Genomic DNA, 27805 nt, shown 5'->3' with positions numbered 1-27805 from the left:
CTTGGAGGTATATACAATGCCGGGCAAAAGAATGCTTACACTTGAAAATTGGTTTTGACCAAACATTACAGACGTTACATAAGCGTTATAAGGCTGACCTGTTGTGAGATACGCATTGATGTGATGCATGTAATATCGCCGAGGATACCCATATAAAATACATCACCATCGAATAACCATTTCTCATTTGTTTCATTTTTTAGCCACCACCAAACATTGGTGTATATTTTCAGCAGTGATATAAATACATCATAAAAGTTACCACGAGCAAACACATGCTTTTGCCACTTTAATTATTACAGTTTTTGTGACAGTGAATATCAACAGTGTAAATGTAATTAACAGATACAGATAACGCCGATGGTGAAAACCTTTTGTCACACTGATGTCAGAGGATACTCACATGAAGGAAACCCTTTTTACGTGTTTCTTGTTCCTTATTTATGGATATGAATAAACATTATACCTCACATGTTTACATATACCTCGGTTATTGACGTTTGGTGTTGTATTGTACTGATATGTACACGACTACATATGATACATGTGTTGCCGTAAGATAGCTGATGTACCGTTAAACAATTATCAACCACATTATTGTAACATTGTACGGCTTGGCTATGGAGTTATCCAACTTGCGTGGATAATGCCGATCGCTGGATTGTTTGGTCCGCCGTCATATAGCTGGAATATTGCTGAGTGTGGCGTTAAACAACAAACCAACCAACGAACACCAACCAATTTCAACCTTTTTATTTCTTTATGGATATACGCAACAACACCTCAGCAACGGAGAAAGCAGTTTATCCCATGTCCAAACGATTGTGAAGTGAATTTTTCTATTCATCAGATAGGTTGAAACCATTATGGTGTATCACATGTACAAACGTGATAATTCCGATTAATGCCCTTTTCACAGGATATACCATCATGCATGTTTCCAGCACCAGAAATTATATCCTCACAGTATGAAATAATGATGATAAACGATAGCACCCGTTTGAAAATAATACATGTACGCTTTAATTATCTAAGTTCTTTTACAGTTGAATCAAAATTGAACTCAGCGTTTGTCATGTGTTTAATTAGCTTCAAACATTCATTCAACCCCAACATGAAATCTGAATGTATTTATCAAGATAAACATCACGGCAACATACGTTAGGCAATATTCTTTAATACACACATATATAAGATCGACGCAGGTTCTGAAGAAGCAACCGATATTTATGTGTACATATATGCCAGATCACAACAGGATTACTCTCAACACCGAGAAGCGGACACTCCATATACAAATGCTCAATGGCGACAGTCACACACTGACTTATTGTTTACCTCCAGAGATCTCTACTTCTATCGCCATTGCTCCATGAAAGACGTATTCATTCGTGGCTTAACATTCACGACAAAGCTTTCTCTGATGGCCGAGGCGTCAATCTCTGGTTGTATACAGCCTATGCCACCTTCACTGTGTAAGTGAGACACCATAAAGGCGAGAAGTTCTTCTTTTTCATGACTATGAGGTCGCAAGGTGACGGTATATGACACTTAAACATTCGCTGAAAGGAGTCATCTTTTAATAGCTACAGGTGTATGACTACAATGGCGGAGAACTGAACGTTAATTATGAAGATTGACTTTAGTTGGAGTTTACTCCTAATTCTGCTCGAAGTTGCAGGTGAGTGATCAGTTATTTTAAGGAATAACAGAATTCACATGAACAGAAAATGAAATAAGAAACATTTGCTTTTAAGTAATGAGATGCACGTAACATCCAACTGAGACAAGTTTTCATGAATGAAACGGATTTCTTTTTGTTTTGTGAGAAACATATCGATGAGATTATGCTGGTCTCAATTTACATATGAAATAATGAGGGCACTTTATTTACACGTATCATACGTGACTACACTTAAATGTTTTGAAACTGTAAGCCCCAAATGTGTGTACCAATATGTTACTAGTATATAAACTGCCGGAAAGACACGTATACACGTAAAAAATGGATATCAAAACGTTGATTTGCTGAAAGTGTCGTCGAAACACTGCAAACTTGAAGTCCAAAACATAACTATAATATCTATATCACATACATCACAATCGAGTAACCATTTTTTGTTTTATTTTTAGCCCCTATCAAACATGGATGTATACTTTCTTTTGCCCTGCATTTTATTTTTAATGATGCCTGATTGGCGGACGGCAGGGTTTCACATAAGCCTTATAATAGCGAGTAAATGCATCATCTTTTCGTTATAAAGTACATAACACGTTTACTACCAGTATGAATCTAACATAAGTACATGCTAAGCGTTACTGTCCTCCAGGAACACAGAGCCTCTGTGAGTTTCCGAGTACTTTCCAAGGGTCCTACATGCTGTCCAAATACAACTCCGTTGTTAACGTGAACGTGTCGCACATCGACGGACTGGGTCTTATCGACGCGCCACTGCTGGAGGGAGATATTGGCAAACAATATGACTGCTTAGCAAATAATGGATCTAAATATGTCATCCGGTAAGGACAATTAACAAAAATATATTTAATGAAATTTTTTGTTTATTTGGACAATTGTCGGAACACAAAGAACAAATAACGTTATTGCGAAGATGATGATGAACATCAGTACGCGTGTACTATTTCATGCATAACATCGTCTACGTCTCAGATAGCAGGTTTTATAAACATTATTGGAACGTCGAAAACAGATTTATTTGTCTCAAAATCGCACTTGGTGAAATTAAGTCTGTGCAATCTTTCAATAATTCATGTTGATTATCTTAAGCCTACCTTTGGTTTTAAGTGGTTCAAAATGCAGCGTCCACATGTTACATGCAACCAAAATTGAATTACTTTTCCAGGTCATGGTTTTATTTATAATTGAGAGTGTATAAGTAAATGAATTCTGAAAAGCATAATGATAAACCGCTTTTCCCGACAACATCATGAGAGTGGCGTCCCAATGTTAAATTGTCTGTTGACACGGCTTGATGAAGGTTCGTGTTTGCAGCTCCGTCCTCGGTGACAAGCTGCCAAGTGAGGCTGAGTTCCGCTACATCTTCCTGTGTATGGACCTGACTGTAGTGTCCGACATCAAGGCTACCTTTGTCCAAGCTACCAAAACAGGTGGGAGTTACACATACACTAGTATCTCATTCCGGGGTCGTATGTCCTTGTATTAACTCACCTTTCATTCTGGATGCATGATCATAAACTGAAATTGTGTCGTCAAAGCCACTATAGTCACTTTGAGGGGTTATTATTCAAACGTAATTTACGCAGAGTAATATAATATGATCATTAATTCCTCGAACGTCATAAATTATTCTCCAAGAGTACAAATGTAGATAAACATTATTTGCTCAAAAAGCATGTATTTGGCATGTGGTAATATTGAGTGATTTTTTTAACAACACATTGAACGACATGGAGTCAACATTTATGTCAACATTTTAGGCGAATAGGCAATACCTTTAGCGACTCGGTATCTTTCTGTATGTCAACGCATTGGGGAATATGACCCGAGACCCATTTTCCAAAGCGGTGAATCTTATCTATTTTCACCTTGACTTAAGACAATCGCAACACTTAGATCGCTTTGAGTGACAGTTTTCTGGGTCTTTGTCGTGACGAGTGAACACTTTAACGACAATGCTAACTCAGATACGTCAATGGCTATAATGATGTTACACTGTCTGTGAGGTTTGTGTCAGTGTGTGATGGCTTTAAAGAAAACAACGAGAATGTGAAGAAACACGTACTGTTTCGACCGCCATAAGTTGCCTCATTTTTGGCTTGAATTGTATCTTTTTCATTTTTCTTGTTCACTCCAGTCGAAGATAGATATGCGAATATGAACATTGACATTTCACGTTTTTGTGCAGGCCCCGGAACGAAACCGTATGACGTTAAGTTTCTCAAGCTGTCTGAAGTGGGTTCGGATCCTGTGTCCCGTATCTGTGACATCCCAGAGTCCTCCTACCTCACCACTATGTACAGCGTCTTCCTGAAAACAAGTCAGTAACAACCCCACCCAAAGCGACCCGTGAAGATTCGGGGTAGAGTAGGTCTTCAGCAACCCATGCTTGCCCTAACAGGCGACTATGCTTGTCGAAAGAGGCGTTTAACGGGATCCGGCGGTTAGGCTCGCCGACTTGGTTGATGCATATCATCGTATCCCAATTGCGTGAATCGATGCTCATGATGTCAGTCATTGCATTGTCTGGTCCAGACTCGAATAGTTACAGTCCACAGTCATATAGTGCGGCGTTAAAAAACAAACAAGCAAACAAAATATATTTAGATCTATGCATACAGAATGACAAATTCTTACCACAAACCGTATGACAAGAGGGATCATTTCAACTTCCCTAAAGTCAACATTCCCTATTTGCCGAGCAATATTCCAGCGGCTACAGCCTTTGGTTTCTACATTTCACAACTTTTGAGGTACAGTCGAGCATGGGACTTCAACAAAGAGCATCATTCAACTCGCCGTCATACAGCTGGACTATTGCTGAGTGTGGCGTTAAACAACAAACAAACAACCCCACCCCAAGCTGCGATGACCGTACCCCCTCAACCATGCATCGTCTAACGAGTCTTGTCTGTATGTTGCTGATCGGGGTTAGGGATCGTCCCGTTAGAAAAGTCTGGTAATGATCTCTGTGGGTTATAAGGATTCCAGATCGAAAACATTAACCGGTGGGGTGTTCGTCCGGTCACCATCTTGTTTTCCAAAACCAGTACCGGTTTTATTTACGATCTGATATGATGACGGATGATTGGACAAAGCAGCCGCAGCTGCCCTACATCCATCACTAATGATAACTGGCTATTGTGAAGGGTTGAATGTGGCAGTGCATTGAGGTTATCAGCATTAGAACCGTGAGAACATCAGTAATGTTCTTCCTGCATGGTCTCAATGTGGACCTAAAGTTTGCAGTGTTTCGGAGAATGTTTTCAGCACAGTCAAATACAATTTTCAAGTGTCAACTTTCTATCGCTTTGCTGTTTATGTTCCCTATTAACATACACTTGTCGTAAACGTAATATTCTAGCTAGTTTTCTATTTATTATTCTACATGTGTATTCCGTGATATACCACCAACAAACACATGAAATAACCAATCTAAATAAATATATTCCTTATAAATCTCTCCGTAGAGGTGACTCAAGAAAATTATATATGGCTATATTTTCCTATTCCTTGTTAACCAGGTAACCACTCGTCGTGGCCTCGGACGTGCCCCACGGAGCTGCTCGGCGTGTACAACACCCAGGACCCCTCTTGTCCCGCCTCCTTGGACGCCTGTGTGGACAACTCATACATCCAGATGGACAACACCTCCTCCTGCACTATCCTGCCCTTGTTCAGTGGTGAGTGGAACGGCATGTCCTGACCAGCAAAGTGTTTTGTTTGTTTCTTGCTTAACGGCCCACTCAGCAATAATCCAGCTATGTGATGGCGGCCAGAAGGTTCGAAAACAACAAATTTCCTATCCTGTCTGCAAGATTGCTCTCCATTCCTAAAAAAAACAATAGACGCGAGGCCCCCGTATAATCCTTAAAGGTAAATAAATAATATGTATATAATTTTGTATTACAGTAGGTAACAATAACAAAGTTCGTATTTAAAGCAATTTAATTAATCTTTGGCGAGATCCGGTACACATATAACTCCTTGTTCCGGTCTCTATATTTCCTATAATCCCCGTCAGCATGTATTTACAACGTGCAAGCGATTGATAAAATGCTTCTTTAGGGCCCCACGAAATAATGAAGAGCCGTGTACCATGCATAGTAAATGTCACCTCGCGACGGAGCTGGGTACACGTGCAACAGCTACCGAGAACGTATTCCTCGTGCATCACACAAGGGCGACTCATACAGTATACATACAGACTGCAAAGAGTTCTGTTTTATTTTTCAAATATTTTCCACAAGACAATGTTTCATCAAAGTGCAAAAGTAGGGATGTGTTTTAATTAAGGGAACATCCTCGTAACTCAGGGCCGCGGCTCCATTATTTCTAAGGAATGGAGAGATTGACGTCACATATGTGTTTTAGTTCATTTTCGGCGTCAAGACCACGTGACAATCCTCACTTCCGCCTTGGTTCGTGTCAGGCTCGCCATTTTGAGACAAAAAGTAGATAATTATGAGTTCGAGTGTTAGGTAGATATTAGCCTTTTAACGTTGTTAATTAATGCAATGGTTTTTTTTAGCAAGTACCAAATGAAGAAGGGGGGTTTGTTAAGTTTGCCAGTATAAAACAATATATTTTTAATTGTATTTACCTGTCAATTAGTATTTCGTAGTACTGTGTAAGTAAATTTAAACTGGCACTGGAAAGCATCATATGCGATCTTTCCCCTGTATTGTTTATGTTATTTACTTGGGTTTTTTTGCAAATTGTTTTCAGCAGTTGTCAACAGGAATTATCGCAAAATGACCAAGAAATGAGCTTTTATTAAAGTGCAGCAAAACATACTTCAAGCTTGCAAATATACTATTGCAGTTAGTAAATTATGAGTTTCTTCGAAAGATTGATAGTAATCTCTACTAACTGATTAGTAAATTGTACCAGTCGTCGACAGGTCACCTATTCCAGTCTAATAAGTAAATACTGGTTTGTAAAATCTCCTGACAAGTATTTGTTTTATCTGACTGGACTGGACTGTGAAATTCACTGAGTAAGTAAGTAGACTAACTATTTCTGCCAGTGAACCAAGTCACCGAGCCTGACACCCTATCCCGTTAGTCGGATAAGTTGGTGAAGACAGTTGGTGGCACTGGATCGTCATGAGGCATTCCATCAGGTGCCTGGCACTCGATCGTCGCGAGGATCCACCAGGTCTCTGGCACTGGATCATCACGAGGGTCCATCAGGTTCCTGGCACTGGATCGTCACGAGAGTCCATCAGATCCAGGGCACTGGATCGTCACGAGGGTCCATCAGGTCCCTGTCACTGGATCGTCACGAGGGTCCAACACGTCCCTGTCAATATATTGCCGGCCGCTGCGCCTGCTATCAACTACAGGCCCGCTTGCGCAAGTTGTTGTATGACTTCGTGTTTCTGTATCTGCCTGATTGGGCACTGGATACCACAAGTCAGTCTGTGCTCCTTGTGCGCATACAGTGCTCTGTACTTGTATAGTTGTAAAATGAGAATTCATTAGGGATACATTTGCATTCGATTCCCAAGAATACATTACTCAGAATCAAGAATATATTACTTAGTTTATGGTTGTGCGTAATGCAAATTATACTAAGTAATATATAGCTTTCGACACATTACTTAATACAACTTAGCACAACGAATTCCGGCGGTGTAGATGACCGTGCCACCACCCATGCCGCTCTTATCTCAACAGATGATTGGAAAACCATCATCCTTATGTGGTATCTATGTCAATATTCAAGGGCAAAACGATGGTGTCATGCTACAGTAGGCAGTGAATGTGGGAATATTCGGAGACACAGCAATATTCTAGCATTATCAGGGAGGGTGGCATCAATAACATACTTTATCGAACCAAGGGTGCCTCATCTGCTTCCCAGCTGATGCGGCGGTAAGGACCATCCACTAACTGTTGCACAAGCTAACACAAGCCAAGTTGCACATGTATTTTGTCTCCACCAGCCAACGGCAGTGTGATCTGTGTGCACGAGGTTCGCAGCGGCAACATCACCTTCCTCCACGTCTACAACAACGATAACGAAGTCAACGACACAAACACATTCAGATACACATGTATAGTGAGTAGTAACATATCTTCTCAACCATTTACAATAGTTTTCACTTGCGTCAGCTCTTTGTAATATGAGCCATCATACAGCGAGGCCTAAACTATATGAAGGCGGAGAATTAACCTTGATATGTATAAACGCCCACACTTAACTATTTAACAACCCGTATTTGGCATCACACGTACTTCACCCCGAGCTTTACCTAATCTCAAATACGTCTTGGACTGCTTATAACCATGGTTAAGTTATTTGCTCTTGATATCCGGTGTTACAGTAAATTTGTAAAATGTGATTCAAATAGGCAATTTATTAAATGCCTAAATATTTCAGTCATTTTACAAAATGACAAAACATTTGGTCCATTTAGTTGGCGGACTGACTAAATATCATTAAGAAGTTCAATATGGCTTACAAAAACACAATAGACTAACTATGCTAGGATTAGACCCCCCCCAAAAAAAAAAAAAAAAAAAAAAATTAATAAAATAAATAAATAAATAAATAAATAAATAAATAAATAAAAATTATAAAAAAATAAAATATGTTGTCTTTCTTTTTCTTTTGATGCTATCCTTTTAAGTAACTGGGCGATGAAATAAACATCAAAATAATTCAGTCATTTTACACTTTGTTTCTGATCTGTAACAGATATAACATTATGATGAGGATCGTTCAATCATCTCTTGATATAGGAGCAGGCGTCAAAGGCGCCAAGATTCGCTGTGCAGAGTTGTGTCACAGAGCGTGCCAGAAACAGGGGGTCATGAGTTCAAATCCCGTTCACCCTGATGAAATTTCTGGGTTTCTCAGTATCATGCCGGGGCTCCTGGGTTTCATTATCTCTTCGGGCTTTCCTCCCACATTAAGTTGACACGACCGGAATTCTGTTGAAAGCGGCGTTAAACCACTGTCACTCTCTCTCTCAAGATAACATATAAGTGATAACATGATTTGAATAGATTTGTTATGACTACACTTACCATGCATTACGTTCTTCAGCACTTGACACATACAATACGTATGTAAGTGAGTGAGTGAGTGAGCGAGTGAGTATGGTTTTACGCCGCAATATTCCAGCAATATCACGGCTGGGGACACCAGAAATGGGCTTCACACATTGTACGCATGTCGGGAATCGAACACGGGTCTTTGGCGTGACGAGCGAACGCTTTAACCACTAGGCTACCCGACCGCCCCTAAGTATGTGAGAAACTCGTTTTGTTCCTACAGGCTTTACAGAAGGAGGGCGACACTATACAGCTGTCTCAGAACCCGGGGGACTGTGTGGCCAATCAGAGACCAGATACAGCTACTACTTTGGGGAAAACTACCTTTAGCTTCACTCAACCAGACCTAACCAGTAAGTGGCATCACACGTACTTCGTCCCGAACTGTACCTAGTCTCAAATACACTACTGATCACAAGAAAGTATACATTGACATGGACTGCTTATAAAAAGCAAACGACGAAATGTACACATTTTATTTGAATGCATTTTGAAGTTTCATCACTATTTATACAACGAGCCAAACGACAATTCCATGGCACTAATAGCCCTGTGATGAATTAACATCAAATACACCTGTTGTCATTACTGTAACCTTTCACAGAAAGTGTGATAACAAACATCTGAACACTTTCATAGAGCGTTGGTAATGACATCATTATTGAGCGTGAACTCCTCGGGAAGCCTAGGACATGTCGCCTCATCGATGACGTAAGCCACCTAATGACATCATTGGGTATGCGGTCCCACTCCTCCAATAGCGCACGTTAAAGTTCCTGTACGTTGTTGTTTAACCTGCCTCACAGTCCCTGTGTCATATTATTTCCCTTATATTATTTTGCCCAGCCCCTTCTGTAATGCCAAAGCGTCAAATGATGCAAGCCTAGATTTCCCTAAATTTCCCACATCATTGGGGCTCCTTTTCAATTAAGAATTGAACGTCAGTTTGGATGGGTTCATTGAAGTGTGAACGATTTTAAAAGCGCTGGTTAAACTGTGTGAACCTCTGAGCTAGTCACGTGACTACCCATTCAGCCAATCAGCATGAAAGAAACAGTGTTAACTTAAAAGTATGAAATTATTTTGAATGGAATCCCTTGTTTCTATCAATCAAATATATTTTCAGAGACAATTGTTTTCTCAAAATGTACTGACTTCTTACAGTAAGATGATTTTGGTGTGCATAGACAATCGTTATCAACCTGAATTCAGTTTCCTGTAGCCACGTTTTAAAACTTATTCACAATCTAACGATGTTTCCTTTAATTTTAGTTTATGTTTAAATATAAGCTATAAAGCGCTTTCCATATTCATAAAAATAACGAGTTCGTTGTACGATTCCGACCATACCATGTACATGTGTTTATGAATCACTATCAAATAGTGATGAGACCAGGTGTTCGCGAAAAGGGATGTTATGTTCGCGGATGCAACCACAATGGAATGGAATGCTTATGTTGCTGGAGTGTAATTAATTTGTTAAACACATATCATACATCGTTATTTAATAAACTCAAATAATTTATTTAGAGAAAAATAAATATTGAACATTTCTTATGTTTCAGAATTATGCCGTGAGTACATTATTTGAACATTACTTCATTGAATTGCAACGCTTCCTGAAGACAACATGACGTGAGTGGTATAAGAGAGGTAACTCCGTCTTGCCTAATGTTACACTGACAACGCAAGATGGCATTCTTGTTTGTTCACTACCAGAGGGTTCACACCTGCGTGCTGGTAGTGGCAACCAGATTGTGAGGCTACGGTATGAGAGTACACTCATGATATGGGGAGTAAGTGGGATTTTACAGCATCATCCAGATATTTACGCATACACCACCACATTTGAGATGAATTGAGATTTAACGTCACGTGTGTTTTTCGCTGTTTGTACCAGTCTGGTCTTAAGCCGGTTTTGTTGTGCTAGCCCTTGATTTATCGCCATTGGGTCATATCATGACAGGGTGAAACCAAATTGGGTTTAACGTCGCGTCCAAGATAATTGCCACGAGTGTGTGTGTACATGTGTATGTGTGTGTGCTTGAGTGGGGGCTCGCGCGTGCGTGCGTGCGAGCGTGCGCGCGTGCGCGTGTGTGTGTATGTGTGTGTGTGTGCTTGTACTAGTCCAGACTAATGCCGATGTTATAGTGCTAGTCCACTGATATACCATGCCGCAGTTTAACATGACTACCCCACTCAGATACAGTCTACTGACTCCGAGCCGTCTAGTCCTTGTTTCAGCATTTAATGCTGAGCGCCAGGCGGGGTAACAACAAATACCATCTTTTAACGTCTTTAAGTATGACGGATCGAATCCCCGATTTTCCGCTCCCAGGTCGGGTCCTTTTCCACTTATGACAGGGATAGAGTGTGATGGAATATGACGCCGCTTTAGTACTTCAACTAACTACTACTAAGACATGACCGTGAACTATGTCAGCGGTCCCCGTGAAGATTTGGGGTTGAATAGTTCTTCAGCAACATATGCATGCTGTAAAGGCGACTATGCTTGTCGTAAGAAGCGAATAACGGGATCGGGTGATCATGCTTGCTGACTTGGTTGATGCATGTCATCGTATCCCAATTACGTGGATCGATCCTCACGACACCAATCACTGGATTGTCTGGCCCAGACTCGGTTATTTACAGACCGCCTTCATATAGCTTGAATATTGGTGACAGCGGCAGCAAACAAACTTCGCGAGTGAGGTTATTGGGCCACCCACGCCCGTGTATACGGCTTGATAACAACGACTGGTAAACGAAGCCCCTTCTGAAATTTAATAGCATTTCCGACCTATGCGTTCGTTACACATTGAATATATATTAGGTGATATATTTTCGGCGTTGGGCTAAACTCTTCACTCGTCACGCCAAAGATCTGTGTTCGATTGTTTGAAGCCTTTCCTGGTGTTGTGAAGCCCATTTCTGGTGTCCCCAGCCGTGATATTGCTGGAATATTGCTAAAAGCGTCGTAAGAACATACTCACTCACTCACTTTTCTGGTGTTACCCATGGGGTACCATGGGGTATAAAACGTTTATCACTTTGATGTAAGCCGTGAGCGCAAGCATGGTACGGATCAACCAAGGATTATAATCAGGGGTAATCTGGGATTCGAACCCACGGCTATTGCATCCTGGCACGACTAAGGGGCACAACTCTGACCAGTCACGACTACGCCATCATGCCCTATTTATGTATGAAATATAAAAATTTGGACACAGAAAAGTTAATATCAACAACTGTGATTGTGACCTACATGTTTACAACAACTTGGGAAATATCACACTCAAACTCGTGTATTAAACACGAGAGAAACACATTTATTATTCACCACGCATAGTCACTGTAACTATCAGTTTTGAGAATTCAATCACAACATTTGACAACGCATTTCAATACGCATGTAGATATCACTGGGACCAGGCAATTACAGCACAGAACGTAGTTCTTGACAGTTGAGTTCAGTATTCACAACAGCTTGAAAAGAGGAATTACCGAAGTGATATTGACTGTAAACGTGTTCTCCTTTCAATAGTTAAAGTAGAGCCCCCCTTCTACCATAGCGAATAGACTCATAAAGCGTCGCTGCATACAAATGGTGGAATATATGTATCATGTTGTTGGCTATCCTGGCAACTAGGCCTGTCTTTGTCATTCTATTTATGTTCCTTTCAACCCGTGCGTTAACCTGCAGCTTTCTTATTGCATATTCGACTTTACTTTCAAGGGACATATTTCTATTGATATTTGCAAAATATCATTAAAAAGATTGGAAATTACTTTGCTTTTGGCCAAGATACAGTGTTACCAGATTGCCCGAGCAACGGTGTGGGGCAGGGTAATCGCATCTGTGTATGTTTGTTGTGTTATCTGTGCTGGTGAAGGACTAACCCGTCGTAATGGACGACGTTTCGTCGTATCGGATCAATGGAGGTTAAGGAACTAGTGAAAGACCAGGTAATCAAAGCTCCCATTAACTTACCTGTTCGAAATAGTCTACACGTGGTACATACAGACATTGTCATTTTACTGTAGTACGTTTACTGCGAATTGAAACACAGTGTCCAAGGGAAAGTTGTATCTACTATATCCCTAGTTTAGAATTTTTTTTATATTAGAACCATGTATATTAAGATGTCAATAATCGTAAATATTGACGTTATTAAGTTTTTAAGAGTATGCTATTCCCAAGTCATTAAAAAGTTATCAAATTATTATACAAAACTGCACTGGGTAAATAGTAAGCATACAGTGTATCTTATCTCACGTGAATGTCACCCATGATATATGTACTAAACCCATACAATGTAACATATATTGAGATGAAATATTAATTAATCGAAAGAGTCCTGAGTTACTCAAGCGTTCATGACAGCTGGGGATTGTTTACCATTGTACTATATACCATTATAACGTACACTAACTTATTGACATTTGATTAGACGGCCTATTCCTCATATGATCTAGAAATAGTTTGCAACAACAACAACGACAATACACCCGAGTGAAGACTGATGAATCATGAAATTGTTTTTCACCGTGCTTTTTTGAGCGAATTTTCATTCATTCATTATACAGCGATAGCTGCATTTATTTGTGTCAGTACACCCTGTCCTGTTGATTTGTTCACGTGGTATGTCGGTGATATCATGAGCATCGATTCACGCAATAGAGATACGATGACATGCCAAGTCAACGAGTCTGACAACCCGATCCCGTTAGTCGTCTCATACGACAAGTATAGTCGCCTCTTACGACAAGCATGGGTTGCTAAAGACCCATTCTAGCCCAGATCGTCACGGGTCGATTGATGCCCAGGAATATGGGGTGTACCCATACCCTAAGATGTGACATGGGTGATTATCCTTGGGATAGGGTGAGGGGTGAAGTAATGGTTGTATCAAATATATCGTTGTAGCTGTCACATCTTCAAGTTCCCCAACAACAGCAGCTGCACCTACACCTATATCTACATATACAACAGTTAGTCCTGGCCTATCTACAGCAGCAACTGTAGGTCTAGTTCTAGGTCTTCTAGTGCTGCTCTGTCTCGTGCTCCTGGTGGTGGTCTGTCTGGTCCTCTGGAGGAGGAAAAAGAGGATGGAGGTGGTGGATATCAAGAGGAGATCGGAGGGGAGGGAGGAGAGGAGGAGAAGAAGGAGAGAGCGACGTCTCAGACGCATGCAAGGTATTCTATGTCATGTACTAAATAGGCTACACATGCAGTGTCATATACATGGGTATAATTTTTGTTTGTTTGTTGTTAACGCCGAATGAGCAACAGTCCAGCTATACGACGGCAGCCTGTAAATAATAAAGTCTGAACCAGACAGTCCAGTAATATACATCATAAACATTGATCTTTGTAATTGGGTGAAGTGAAATTGGGTTTAACTTATATAGCGACGTTCATGCACGTGTGTGTGTGTGGCTGCTTGTACTAGTCCGGGCTGAGCCCACTGAGATACCATGCCGCAGTTTAACATGAATACCCCACTCAGACACAGTATACTGACTCCGAGCCGATTATTCCTTGTTTTAACCCCTTAATGCCGAGCGCCAGACAGGGTAACAACAAGTACCATCTTTTAACGTCTTTTGGTATGACGCGGCCGGGGATAGAACCCCGGACCTTCCGCTCTCCAGGCGGACGCTCTACCACTAGACCACGGAGGCGGTCTTTGTAATTGGGATACGACATGCATGAACCTAGCCTGACCACCCGATCACGTTAGTCGCTTCTCACGTCTAACATGGGTTGCTGATCTACCCGGGTCAACATGCATATGAAGTACGACTACCCATGTATCATTTCATTGTATTGGGGGAGAATCTTTTAAAAGAAATTAACGATGATATTTGTCAAATGTAATTGATATTACCTCGGTGAAAACAGACATATTATGAAGCCAGATGTACAATAACATTCGGCGTCTCTACAGAGGGACTTCAGCCTAACGGCTCCGACAGTGACTCGAGTGACTCCGGCTACAGTGGACGGTCGACGACGTCGTTGTTCAGACCCGAGGACGGTCATGGAGAGCATGAAGACGAGGAGAGGAAGAGCCCGGAGAAGAAAACGAGACGAGTATTCGATGACGAAGGAAACCTTCTATATGAGGTTGGTACCAAGTAATTATGGCCTCATATATTTATGCTACGCTGTGTCAAACATCACGAGAGAGCTTAAATAAAATCGGCAAAGACATTCTAACTGTAAAATTAATACGAGTATGAGTGAATTTTATTCAAGAATATTTATAATTATTTTGACTCCATTTGAAAAAATAATTTTGTTTATAGTTGTTTAACGCCGCAATAGCTATACATTTAAAACGACTGTCTGGAAATAATCGGGTCTTCAGCAGACAATCCAGTAATTGATAACAAAGGCGACAATTGACCCCGGAGGTTTCGCAATCTACCAAGTCACCGTGTTTGACCACCCGATCTATTAAGTCCCCCCTTACCACCAGCATAGGTTCCTGGAGAAGGTTGTCATAAGACGGGGGGCACGGGTGGTCCAGTCGTCTAAGGCGCCGCGATTCGCTGTGCAGAGTTGCGTTCCTTAGGCACACCAGAAACATATGGTTGTGGGTTCGAATCCCGGTTCGCCCCGATTATGTTTCTAGGTTTGTCAGCACCATACCCGTGCTCGTGGGTTCCACCGAAGTGGTAAACGTCTTAGACCTGCATCACTTCGGGCTTTCCTCCCACATTAAGCCGACACGCCGTGTAATGACTGGAATACGGTTTAAAGCGGCGTTAAACCCAACTCACTCACTCACAAGACGAGCCATGACATGAAGTATGTAGTATTGCTGATAATGAAGTATTGTTTCCAGCAGGAAATACCACGCTCAAGTGATCAAGAAGAGGAAGAGGTATGACTATTTTCAAGTATACATACATACTGATCAACAGTCCGAATTGATACTTGTAAATATAATGTAGAGAACTGCGCAACACGTTATTACCTAATTGTCCAGCAGAAGCCCCGGGTTCGATTTCCTACATGGGTAAATTGTGTGAAGCCCATTTCTGGTGTTCCCCGCCGGGCGTAAAACCATACTTACCCAGTCCTTTTCATTTCATAAGATATTGACATATATGCTTTGTGACAAATAGTGGAGAGGTGTACAATTGTTTGACTATTACAGGATGACGAAGGAGGCAAAAGGGTTAAACAGAAGACGAAAAAGAAAACCAGGAAGTATACCAAGATGAAGACTTTGCCAGATGGAACGGAGGTAGGACCCTGACTTGGTATAGTTTCTTATAGTATCGTAAGTCCATGTGCTCCATAGCATCATAAACATATGTTTCCAAAAGAGCTAAGTGATTCTATAATGTCTTTCCTCGGTGATACACTGTGAAAGCAAGAACCCACCTGAGTGTATCAAACACATATTGGTCAATGAAAACGTAAGGTCAACTGCTTAAATATAGCTACATGAAACTTTAGATGTAAAGAATCAAAACATTAAATGACAGTACCAAATTGTAATACACAAGGGCATATCGCTCTTATCGTTACCTTAAAACACATTTTTGATGCCACTCTATTGGTCAAACGATCTATTGCTTTTAACGAATAGACAGTTGGTTGTTATTTTGTTTATGCCTATATCATGTTGAACCTGCATTTTAATTAAGTCTTGAATTATTAGAACTATTGATTGTTGTTACACTGAAGTGAATGATTTAATGCTTTGTCGGAAAACATGTGTCTCCAGCTGGGGTGATCCCGCCTCGTATGATCTGAAGACATGTAATAGTTATTCTCGGCCACGGCGACACATGACGGAAAGATGTGAATGTAACCATTAAATATGTTTTCAAATTATGTAATCCTTAAGAGCTGAGAAAATAATATGTATAGTGGCATGTTACATTATGTAACAAATTATGATATTCATGTTAAAGTAATTGGACAACCCTTGGATGTAAAAAGCTAAGAAACCTGAGAAACATGTGTATCCCGTTCGGGGGTCTCTATTTCCCATATCCCCCGCCATCATGTTCCGAAAATATGCAAGCGATTGAGAAAGCACTAGAAATGTAAAGGGCGGTGTACATTCATTGTAAAGATCAACTTGCTGCGACCAGGTTTTGGCGCATATACAAAACATATTTCAAGTGCAATACGCGTGGGGGAATCATACAGTATTAACACAAGCTACTGAGTCTTCTTTTTGATTTTTCAACTACTTTGCCACAAAAACATGCTTTGTTGAGTCCAAATACGGATGTTCCAGAAGTTTTAGAAACCTACTCGTGTGTACAGGAAAGGGTCTGTATGATTGCAGTGCCATAAATCAGATATTTATTAATTGTTCAATCCGTAGGTCAAGGAGGTAATTGAGAGTGACCATTGGTCAACTGATAGCGAGAAATCTTCCCATTCCTGGACGCAGGATCACGTGGACCTGCACCTGGCAAAACAGAGACGAGATAAGGAGCACCAGTCCATGGTGGTAAGGAGTTGTACCGTTACTCGTTAAAGAATCTCGCTGTCTGATTGGTTGGGCGCTGTGTTGTAACATAGAATACGGAGACATATATCATGATATCATAGGTTAGATGTGACGTCATTTGCTTGTCACGTCACAACTGACCTTGCACCTAGACCCCCCACACTGACAGTCTGACAGCGTTCACAAGATTGATCTATTAGTCTCACAAATATTCCATCGAAATAATCCTTTGTAACTTGTGATCTTGCAATAAGTTCGTTACATACGTCAATAGCAAGGTGTATTGGATCCTACCAGCTACGTGTCCGTAAACAACCACATTCTTTTCTGACCCGTAATGTCCGCTCGGCTCGTAAACACACCGCCATGGACACATGCAACTCATAATATAACCTAGTTTGGTCACACCTCTACCTCAGTCTAAACCTCCGGGCAATGGAATGTATACACCAGTGTTTGATGGTAGCTAAACTGAAAAAAAAAAAATGGTTATGTATTTGATACAGGTATCATAGTGTTTTGGACATTAGGTTTGTAGTGTTTCGGCAACTGTTTTCGGCCTAGTGACGTTTTGATAACGTTTGTGATTTGTTTTTGTAATTTGCTAGTGTATACTTTTTTTTGTCCGGAAGTTTAGTTTATATGGAGTTGATATTATCACCAGATTCAAAACCATGCATTCAAACAGATACAGTTCTGTTTGGTGAGCTAACAGGACCACGAGGGCACAGATGGAAATATGAAACTGTCACACTAAGCTTACACGTCATCAATGCTAATACAATTCTGGCTGGCCTTATTTTCAGGAACGATCAACTGGGAGTAACACAAAAACCTTGGTAACGCGACCCAGTCACGAGAAGAATAAGCTGAATGCCACCCTCCCATTTTCTCTGCCGGGTATCTTCAAATATCTGGCCAAGGGGAAGAGGAAGCTCCCTGAAGCGCCACCTGGCGAGGAGGAGACCCCACGGGAGGCTGACCGCTACATGGAGCAGTACCAAGATAAGAAGGACACCGAGAGGAGGCTAGACGATGAAGGATTCTGGGAGGACCCTAAGTCCAAGAAGACAGCGCTTGAGATATTTGTGAGTGCATGTTTGGTGGGCGTGGTCAAATCGCTGCTAATAGTAAGGGATCTATTTATAGATGGGATAGATGTCTGAAGGAGATAAATTCTGCATAAAGTAATTACCATAGCGCTTAATACACCTGTTTACTCCTTTATTAATCTAGCCATAACCATATACACAACATTGACTATTTACAATGTATGGAATAGTCATTCTTCTTAGGCTTAGTTGAACAATGAATTATATTTTGCTATAAATGTGCTGTTTTGTCTCATCTGTGTTCGATATAACTGATAACGTATTATGTTTCGCAGTGTTAGAATGACTTGATGGGTAATCAGTGAGTGAGTGAGTTGGGTTTAACGCCGCTTTTAACAGTATTCCAGTTATATCACGGCGTGTCAGCTTAATGTGGGAGGGAAGCCCGAAGTGATGCAGGTCTCAGACGTTTACCACTTCGGTGAAACCCACGAGCACGGGTATGGTGCTGACAAACCTAGAAACATAACCGGAGCGAACCGGAATTCGAACCCACAATCATAGGTTTCTGGCGTGCCCAAGGGACGCAACTCTGCACAGCGAATCGCGGCGCCTTAGACGACTGGGCCACACATGCCCCCTGTTGGGTAATCAAGTAAACTGCATAGAGAAGCGCATGTTTGATGTTCCTGTCGTGTTGTTGCCACACATATATCTACCGGTAATGCCGAAACGCTTTACTTCTGCAATACGAAGCAGCAGTGCAGCCGTGCTCAGAATCAACTGAATCATATATAGTGAAAATATATTTTACTGCTTTGTTTTAACTGTTTCAGGATTTTGATAATTTAGACAGCCAGTTGGACGAGTCTCCATCACGATTCCACACGGCCCTCGACAACACAGCAGGGAGAGACCAACACCAGGTCACATAGACATTATATCGTACAGGGGAACCTCGCTAGTCAGGACCTCGTTAATACGGAAGACCATGTATCCGTACTATTGTTATATTATTATAGAAAAGTCAATATATAACGACAGGGTATTGATGTACGCTATCCCCTCCTCATGATTCATTACACCGGGCAATACCGCTTTGCTGGGTACCACATAGATTAAATGCATGTTTAACTCTCTAGCAACTAATGAAAATAAAAGACTACAAGACTCACACATGTAACCCTTAAGGTAATGGTACAAGGTACTCGTACATATCAATGTATGCTAATTGAATACTAGTATTTAATGTAGAGTGTTACTGTGTCAGCTGTTTGTAACTGTTTTTCATTCTGTCAGACTGTTGGTATTGGTAATAGTGACAATGATCTGTCTGTTCTGTCTTCAGGATGGTGTGTGTTCTCGGTTGAGCCGCCACACTGCACAGAGCACAGAGTCAAAGAATCAAACACTTCCGGACATTGAGGTTTGCTCTTTCATGCTGGTTTCGTTATATGTACTTCAGTTATGTGCAAAAATGCATCCAATATACATAAATCCATAGGCAGGGTAACAACAAGTACCATCTTTAACGACTTTTTTGGTATGACGCGGCCGGGGATCGAACCCCCAACCTTCCGTTCAATGCGTTTCGTAAACATTCTAAAACAGATAGTGTCTTAATGGCTTGTTATTATGAGCCAGTACCAGTGACAATCCGTTACGTATCTGTCTCCTACACTGCCAGTTATCATGTAGGTTGTATATTTTGCTGTATTTTTCTTTTCTTTTGTTTATCAGCGACCATCAAGTCTTGTGACCGGTTCCGATGGCACCTGTGACGAAATGTCTGTCAAAAGTTCAGACACAGGAAGGCGGGAACACGTATGTGACATACTCTGAGCTGTACACGATACGATATTAATAATGATTTTATCCATATTTACTAAACACAATTACTTATATCTCTATTGCACATATTTTAATTATATAATGTCCAGACAATTCAGATACCCTGTTATGCTCGCACAATGAATTAGTCGTGAAAACTAATCATTTAACGTAATATACATGATAAAGATACGTGTTCTTACCGTAATTGATACGGCAATGCACTTCATATACATCTTTAACCATTTAACCATACCAATGTGTAGGTGCTAATGTAACCCCAGTATCCTTGGATCGTGGCTAATATATCAATCACTAGTGTATCTGCGCCTGGCTCGAGGCTTTACAGGCCGCCGTCATCGGGTAGCCTAGTGGTTGAAGTGTTCGCTCGTCACGCTGAAGACCCGGTTCGATTCCCGACATGGGTACAATGTGTGAAGCCCGTTTCTGGTGTCCCCCGCCGTGATGTTGCTGGAATATTGCTAAAAGCGGCGTAAAACCATACTCACTCACTCACTACAGACCGCCGTCATATTGTTTGGTTGGCTGGTTCGAGCTTAACGCCGCACTCAGCAATATTCCAGCTATTTGACGGCGGTCTGTAAATAATCGAGTCTGGACCAGACTCTCCAGTGATTTCTAGCATGGGCATTGATCTACGCAATTGAGATACGATGACATGCATCAACCAAGTCAGCGAGCCTGACCACCCGTTCCCGTTAGTCGCCTCTTACGACAAGCTTAGTCGCCTCTTGTGGCAAGAATGGGTTGCTGAAGACCTATTCTAGCCCGGATCTTCACGGGTCCCGCCGTCATATATCCTGACTTATGTTGAGCGTAACGTTAAACAACAGACAAACAACTAATGGTGTAGGGGTACGTTGGGCGTAACTGCACGTTGGTACAGCTATGTGTTTGGTCGGGGTTCGAATCCCTGATCGCCTTGATTATGTTTCTAGGTTTGTCAGCACCATACCCGTGCTCGTGGGTTTCATCAAAGTGTAAAGGTCTGAGACCTACATCACGTTGGGATTTATTCCCAAAATAAACTGACACGCCGTGATATACCTTGGATATTGTTAAAAGCGGCGTTAAACCCAACTCACTCACTCACTCACTATAGGTATGTGCTTGTGTTGTTAGGTTTCTGACATATAGATACATGTTTCAGGAGAAGACTCGTATGCTGGCATCGCTTAGTAGGCTTCTTACGGAGAGACTGTTTTATGATGATGAAGCAGACAGAAAGTCAACGAGAGCTCAGGTTTTATTTACATCAAATTCAGCAACAAGATATTTTTCAGTTGGATATTGTTCTTTGTTTCAGTATTTCATTTTAATCATGAAAGTACAGTTTGATTTATTTTAATACCTTCATGGTATAGAAATAATACTCATTGTTGCGTTTTAAACTCTGATGTTAAATATGCGGCGTTTAACAATGAACAAAAGTTGATTATACAAACTACCTTGTCATTAGTTAAATATGTACTTTTCCTTTTTGCATTCTACAGTGAGAAAGTGTGGAGTGGAATTTCTCTTAATGTTTGACAGCGTTTCGTTTACCTATCGCCTATTTTGCAGTCAGGAAAGGTCATATTTGTGGACGAATACCGGACTCAAACTCCAGCTTCGCAGCTACCCAGCAGATCGAAGTCACGTGGGTCGCAGTCGCTGTTACGTCATTCCCATCATGCCTTTGGGGAAACTGGCAGCGACAATATGAACGAACCAGAAGGCAACCTGAGACCCGGTTCACAAGGTGTGGAGTTACCTCCCCTGAAACGATCAGGGTATTCCACCCCACGGCACACCCCGAGATACACCCCTAGGTTCACCCCTCATGGCAAGCGGCGGCTGGGACCAGACAAAGCCGCGGCACTGAAGTATGGCCTGCAACAAGATAGAGGGTACCTCATGTATCTTCTTAGGGGTCCATGTGAGTATCCGCACATTATTGTGGCATTATTAGTTACATTATTAGTTGTTGAAATCTGAGACCATATAATAGATATTATATGGTCTCTGTTGAAATGTCCTTCGATGCATATGTTGGGATGAACCCTATGTGCGAGCCGATGTACAAAGTAGTTATCGGCATAATGTTTGCCCGTTTATCTAACATGTCTTGCTCCGTGTGGCTAGCGACCAATTTCACTGACATCCTGAAAGCGGGATCGGGTGGTCAGGCTCACTGACTTGGTTGATGCATGTCATCGATTCCAACTGCGTGAACCGATGCTCATGATATCACCGACATAGCACGTGAACAGGACTGGGTGTACTGACACGCCACGTGAACAAACGAATGCAGCAATAGCTGTATAATGAATAGGTCTTCAGCCACCCATGCTTACCGTAAAAGGTGACTATGTTTGTCGTAAGAGGCAACTAACGGGATCGGGTGGTCAGACTCGCTGTATCCCAATTGCGTGGATCGATGCTCATGACATCAATACTGCATTGTCTGGTCCAGACTCGATTATTTACAGACCGCCGTCATATAGCTGGACTATTGCTGAGTGCGGCGTTAAACAACATACAAACAAACAAACAAAAATCCTGACAACCAGCAGACGTCGAAGACACATCCAGTTATATTTCTCACAGAGGGTTATCGCCCTTTTATCTTTCATTACAATCGGGTATGCTCGGTGCAGTTTCTAGATAATGAAATAATTTGAAAATATTCAACGAGCTACGAGAAATTTCGTATTATCTGTCCCGACTGAATGAATGATTCACAACATGTATTCACGAGGCATACTCCGGCCCAGTGGCATGACACCAAATCCACGGGCTACTTTGCATATCACGTGACCGGACTTTTGCTTGTAAACATACGCGATTATTTTGAAATCAGAACAGACTGGCCTAATGCAAGCCTTTCGGAGAGCCTTACATTTTTTAGCATTAAATATTGATATGCTACTACAGCTGCGACAGTGAGGTGCATGACAATATAGTCCTATACATCAAAGTGGCCGTATCTCTAGTTCTCCGTTCGGCTCCAATGACAGCACGTGGATAACTACGCAAATGGAAATAGTTTTTTCACTTATGTTTATCTAAATATGTAGACTCGTCAAAAATGAAACAGAGTAAGAACATATGCAATGTCTTGAATGGACTGTTGTAAGATGTGACGCATCGTCACATTGGCGCTGGCCTTTGGCAGAGGTGGCCGCAGAGGTGGCCGCATAGTCTTCACGAGGGACATCTAATCCTTAATTCTCAGTGAGTGAGTGAGTGAGTGAGTATGGTTTTACGCTTTTAGCAATATCCCAGCAATATCACGGCGGGGGACACCAGAAATGGGCTTCACACATTGTACCCATGTCGGCAATCGACCCCAGGTCTTCGGCGTGACGAGCGAACGCTTTAACCACTAGGCTACCCGACCGCTCCCCCCCCCCCCCCCCCCCCCCTTAATTCTGAGTTTCGAGTAGGTTATTCTGCATATTCCTCGTTGATCCGGTTAGTTGCCCATTAAGACAATCATGGGTTGCTGAAGACCTATACTAACCCGGGTCATCACGGAGGCCATATATAACACATAGAAGATATCGCCATATCGGTATCGCCATATGAGGTATATAACGTGTCATATTGTATCACCAAACCCATATGTATAATGCTTACTGTGTAGAGCCCACGGCAGCATCACCTAATTGATTGTAGCTAACATAATTTGCTATGTTGAATCAGCCTTTGTTTTTTATATAATATAATAAAACAATCATATACTATGTATGAGGCCACTACCTGTTTTTATGGACCCGGAAAAAAGTAAAATCGACCTCAGACTTCGTCCTCAGGATCCAAACCAACAGGCAGTGACTTATATGTCGATATAGGTAAGTGTTTTCAGATTTGCGGTTTTATTGGGTATTCGATCCCGGAAATTGTAGCGCCGTCGCCATCAAATGAAATTTCCGGGCATTGAATACCCAATGAACCCTACAAATCTGAAAACACATAATGTTCGTCTTCTAAATATATTCCACTGGTTACACAGAACATATCAGGAATGTTGAGACAGGTAGACTGATTCCAACTCCTCGATTCACGAGGTTACAACACGTTACTTTCATTAATACATTATTACAATATACATTACTTACATTACGTACATCGATCATTATATTACAGCATACATTACTTACATTACATACATCGATCATTACAGCACACATTACTTACATTACGTACATTATTACAACACACATTACTTACATTACATACATCGATCATTACAGCATACATTACTTACATTACGTACATTATTACAACACACATTACGTACATTACGTACATCGATCATTACAGCATACATTACGTACATTACGTACATTATTACAACACACATTACGTACATTACGTACATCGATCATTACAACATACATTACGTACATTACGTACATTATTACAACACACATTACGTACATTACGTACATCGATCATTACAACATACATTACTTACATTACGTACATTATTACAACACACATTACGTACATTACGTACATCGATCATTACAACATAAATTACTTACATTACGTACATTATTACAACACACATTACTTACATTACGTACATCGATCATTACAACATACATTACTTACATTACGTACATCGATCATTACAACATAAATTACTTACATTACGTACATTATTACAACACACATTACGTACATTACGTACATCGATCATTACAACATACATTACTTACATTACGTACATTATTACAACACACATTACGTACATTACGTACATCGATCATTACAACATAAATTACTAACATTACGTACATCGATCATTACAGCACACTTTACTTACATTACGTACATTATTACAACACACATTACGTACATTACGTACATCGATCATTACAGCATACATTACTTACATTACGTACATTATTACAACACACATTACGTTCATTACGTACATCGATCATTACAGCATACATTACTTACATTACGTACATTATTACAACACACATTACGTACTTTACGTACATCGATCATTACAGCATACATTACTTACATTACGTACATTATTACAACACACATTACGTACATTACGTACATCGATCATTACAACATAAATTACTAACATTACGTACATCGATCATTACAGCACACATTACTTACATTACGTACATTATTACAACACACATTACGTACATTACGTACATCGATCATTACAGCACACTTTACTTACATTACGTACATTATTACAACACACATTACGTACATTACGTACATCGATCATTACAGCACACATTACTTACATTACGTACATTATTACAACACACATTACGTACATTACGTACATCGATCATTACAGCACACATTACTTACATTACGTACATTATTACAACACATTACGTACATTACGTACATCGATCATTACAACATACATTACTTACATTACGTACATCGATCATTACAGCATACATTACGTACATTACGTACATCGATCATTACAGCATACATTACTTACATTACGTACATTATTACAACACACATTACGTACATTACGTACATCGATCATTACAACATAAATTACTAACATTACGTACATCGATCATTACAGCACACTTTACTTACATTACGTACATTATTACAACACACATTACGTACATTACGTACATCGATCATTACAGCATACATTACTTACATTACGTACATTATTACAACACACATTACGTACATTACGTACATCGATCATTACAACATAAATTACTAACATTACGTACATCGATCATTACAGCACACATTACTTACATTACGTACATTATTACAACACATTACGTACATTACGTACATCGATCATTACAGCATACATTACTTACATTACGTACATCGATCATTACAACATACATTACTTACATTACGTACATCGATCATTACAGCATACATTACTTACATTACGTACATTATTACAACACACATTACGTACATTACGTACATCGATCATTACAACATACATTACTTACATTACGTACATCGATCATTACAGCACACATTACTTACATTACGTACATTATTACAACACACATTACGTACATTACGTACATCGATCATTACAACATAAATTACTAACATTACGTACATCGATCATTACAGCACACTTTACTTACATTACGTACATTATTACAACACACATTACGTACATTACGCACATCGATCATTACAGCATACATTACTTACATTACGTACATTATTACAACACACATTACGTACATTACGTACATCGATCATTACAACATAAATTACTAACATTACGTACATCGATCATTACAGCACACATTACTTACATTACGTACATTATTACAACACATTACGTACATTACGTACATCGATCATTACAGCATACATTACTTACATTACGTACATCGATCATTACAACATACATTACTTACATTACGTACATCGATCATTACAGCATACATTACTTACATTACGTACATTATTACAACACACATTACGTACATTACGTACATCGATCATTACAACATACATTACTTACATTACGTACATCATTACAACACACATTACGTACATTACGTACATCGATCATTACAGCATACATTACTTACATACCGTACATTATTACAACACACATTACGTACACTACGTACATCGATCATTACAACATACATTACTTACATTACGTACATCGATCATTACAACATACATTACGTACATTACGTACATTATTACAACACACATTACTTACATTACGTACATTATTACAACACATTACGTACATTACGTACATCGATCATTACAGCATACATTACTTACATTACGTACATCGATCATTACAACATACATTACTTACATTACGTACATCGATCATTACAGCATACATTACTTACATTACGTACATTATTACAACACACATTACGTACATTACGTACATCGATCATTACAACATACATTACTTACATTACGTACATCATTACAACATACATTACGTACATTACGTACATCGATCATTACAACATACATTACTTACATTACGTACATCGATCATTACAGCATACATTACTTACATTACGTACATTATTACAACACACATTACGTACATTACGTACATCGATCATTACAACATAAATTACTAACATTACGTACATCGATCATTACAGCACACTTTACTTACATTACGTACATTATTACAACACACATTACGTACATTACGTACATCGATCATTACAGCATACATTACTTACATTACGTACATTATTACAACACACATTACGTACATTACGTACATCGATCATTACAACATAAATTACTAACATTACGTACATCGATCATTACAGCACACATTACTTACATTACGTACATTATTACAACACATTACGTACATTACGTACATCGATCATTACAGCATACATTACTTACATTACGTACATCGATCATTACAACATACATTACTTACATTACGTACATCGATCATTACAGCATACATTACTTACATTACGTACATTATTACAACACACATTACGTACATTACGTACATCGATCATTACAACATACATTACTTACATTACGTACATCATTACAACACACATTACGTACATTACGTACATCGATCATTACAGCATACATTACTTACATACCGTACATTATTACAACACCCATTACGTACATTACGTACAT

At 40.1% G+C, this 27805-nt stretch overlaps 2 protein-coding genes across 4 annotated transcripts in view; both read left to right on the top strand.

Annotated features, from left to right (window-relative positions):
• Positions 1-1511: 1511 nt before the first annotated feature.
• On the top strand, positions 1512-9157 carry LOC125376202. The gene is made up of 7 exons (XM_048388152.1): positions 1512-1681; positions 2331-2520; positions 3014-3129; positions 3888-4019; positions 5224-5382; positions 7650-7765; positions 8987-9157. Exons 1-7 carry the CDS (start codon positions 1630-1632, stop codon positions 9155-9157), a joined length of 936 nt encoding a protein of 311 aa, XP_048244109.1. The 5' UTR covers positions 1512-1629.
• A 3285-nt stretch (positions 9158-12442) lies between these two features.
• Positions 12443-27805, top strand: part of LOC124148145 — a 20494-nt gene continuing 5131 nt past the window's right edge. Inside the window, exons 1-12 of one of the 3 annotated variants that reach the window (XM_048388310.1) lie at positions 12443-12729; positions 13691-13960; positions 14715-14893; positions 15621-15656; positions 15933-16022; positions 17121-17249; positions 18056-18337; positions 19138-19227; positions 19650-19727; positions 20042-20125; positions 21303-21395; positions 21716-22070. In XM_048388310.1, the coding sequence (XP_048244267.1) occupies positions 13873-13960; positions 14715-14893; positions 15621-15656; positions 15933-16022; positions 17121-17249; positions 18056-18337; positions 19138-19227; positions 19650-19727; positions 20042-20125; positions 21303-21395; positions 21716-22070 (1504 nt within the window). In that variant the 5' untranslated portion in view covers positions 12443-12729; positions 13691-13872. Of the gene's footprint in view, positions 12730-13690; positions 13961-14714; positions 14894-15617; positions 15657-15932; positions 16023-17120; positions 17250-18055; positions 18338-19137; positions 19228-19649; positions 19728-20041; positions 20126-21302; positions 21396-21715; positions 22071-27805 lie in introns of all 3 variants that reach the window. The other 2 variants (XM_048388309.1, XM_048388311.1) reach the window with 2 other exon arrangements.

The sequence above is a fragment of the Haliotis rufescens genome, unplaced genomic scaffold, assembly GCF_023055435.1.
Source record: "Haliotis rufescens isolate VD_foot unplaced genomic scaffold, xgHalRufe1.0.p SCAF_7, whole genome shotgun sequence".
In the NCBI taxonomy this organism is placed as follows: Eukaryota; Metazoa; Mollusca; class Gastropoda; order Lepetellida; family Haliotidae; genus Haliotis; species Haliotis rufescens.
This window is presented reverse-complemented; position numbering and strand designations above follow the sequence as displayed.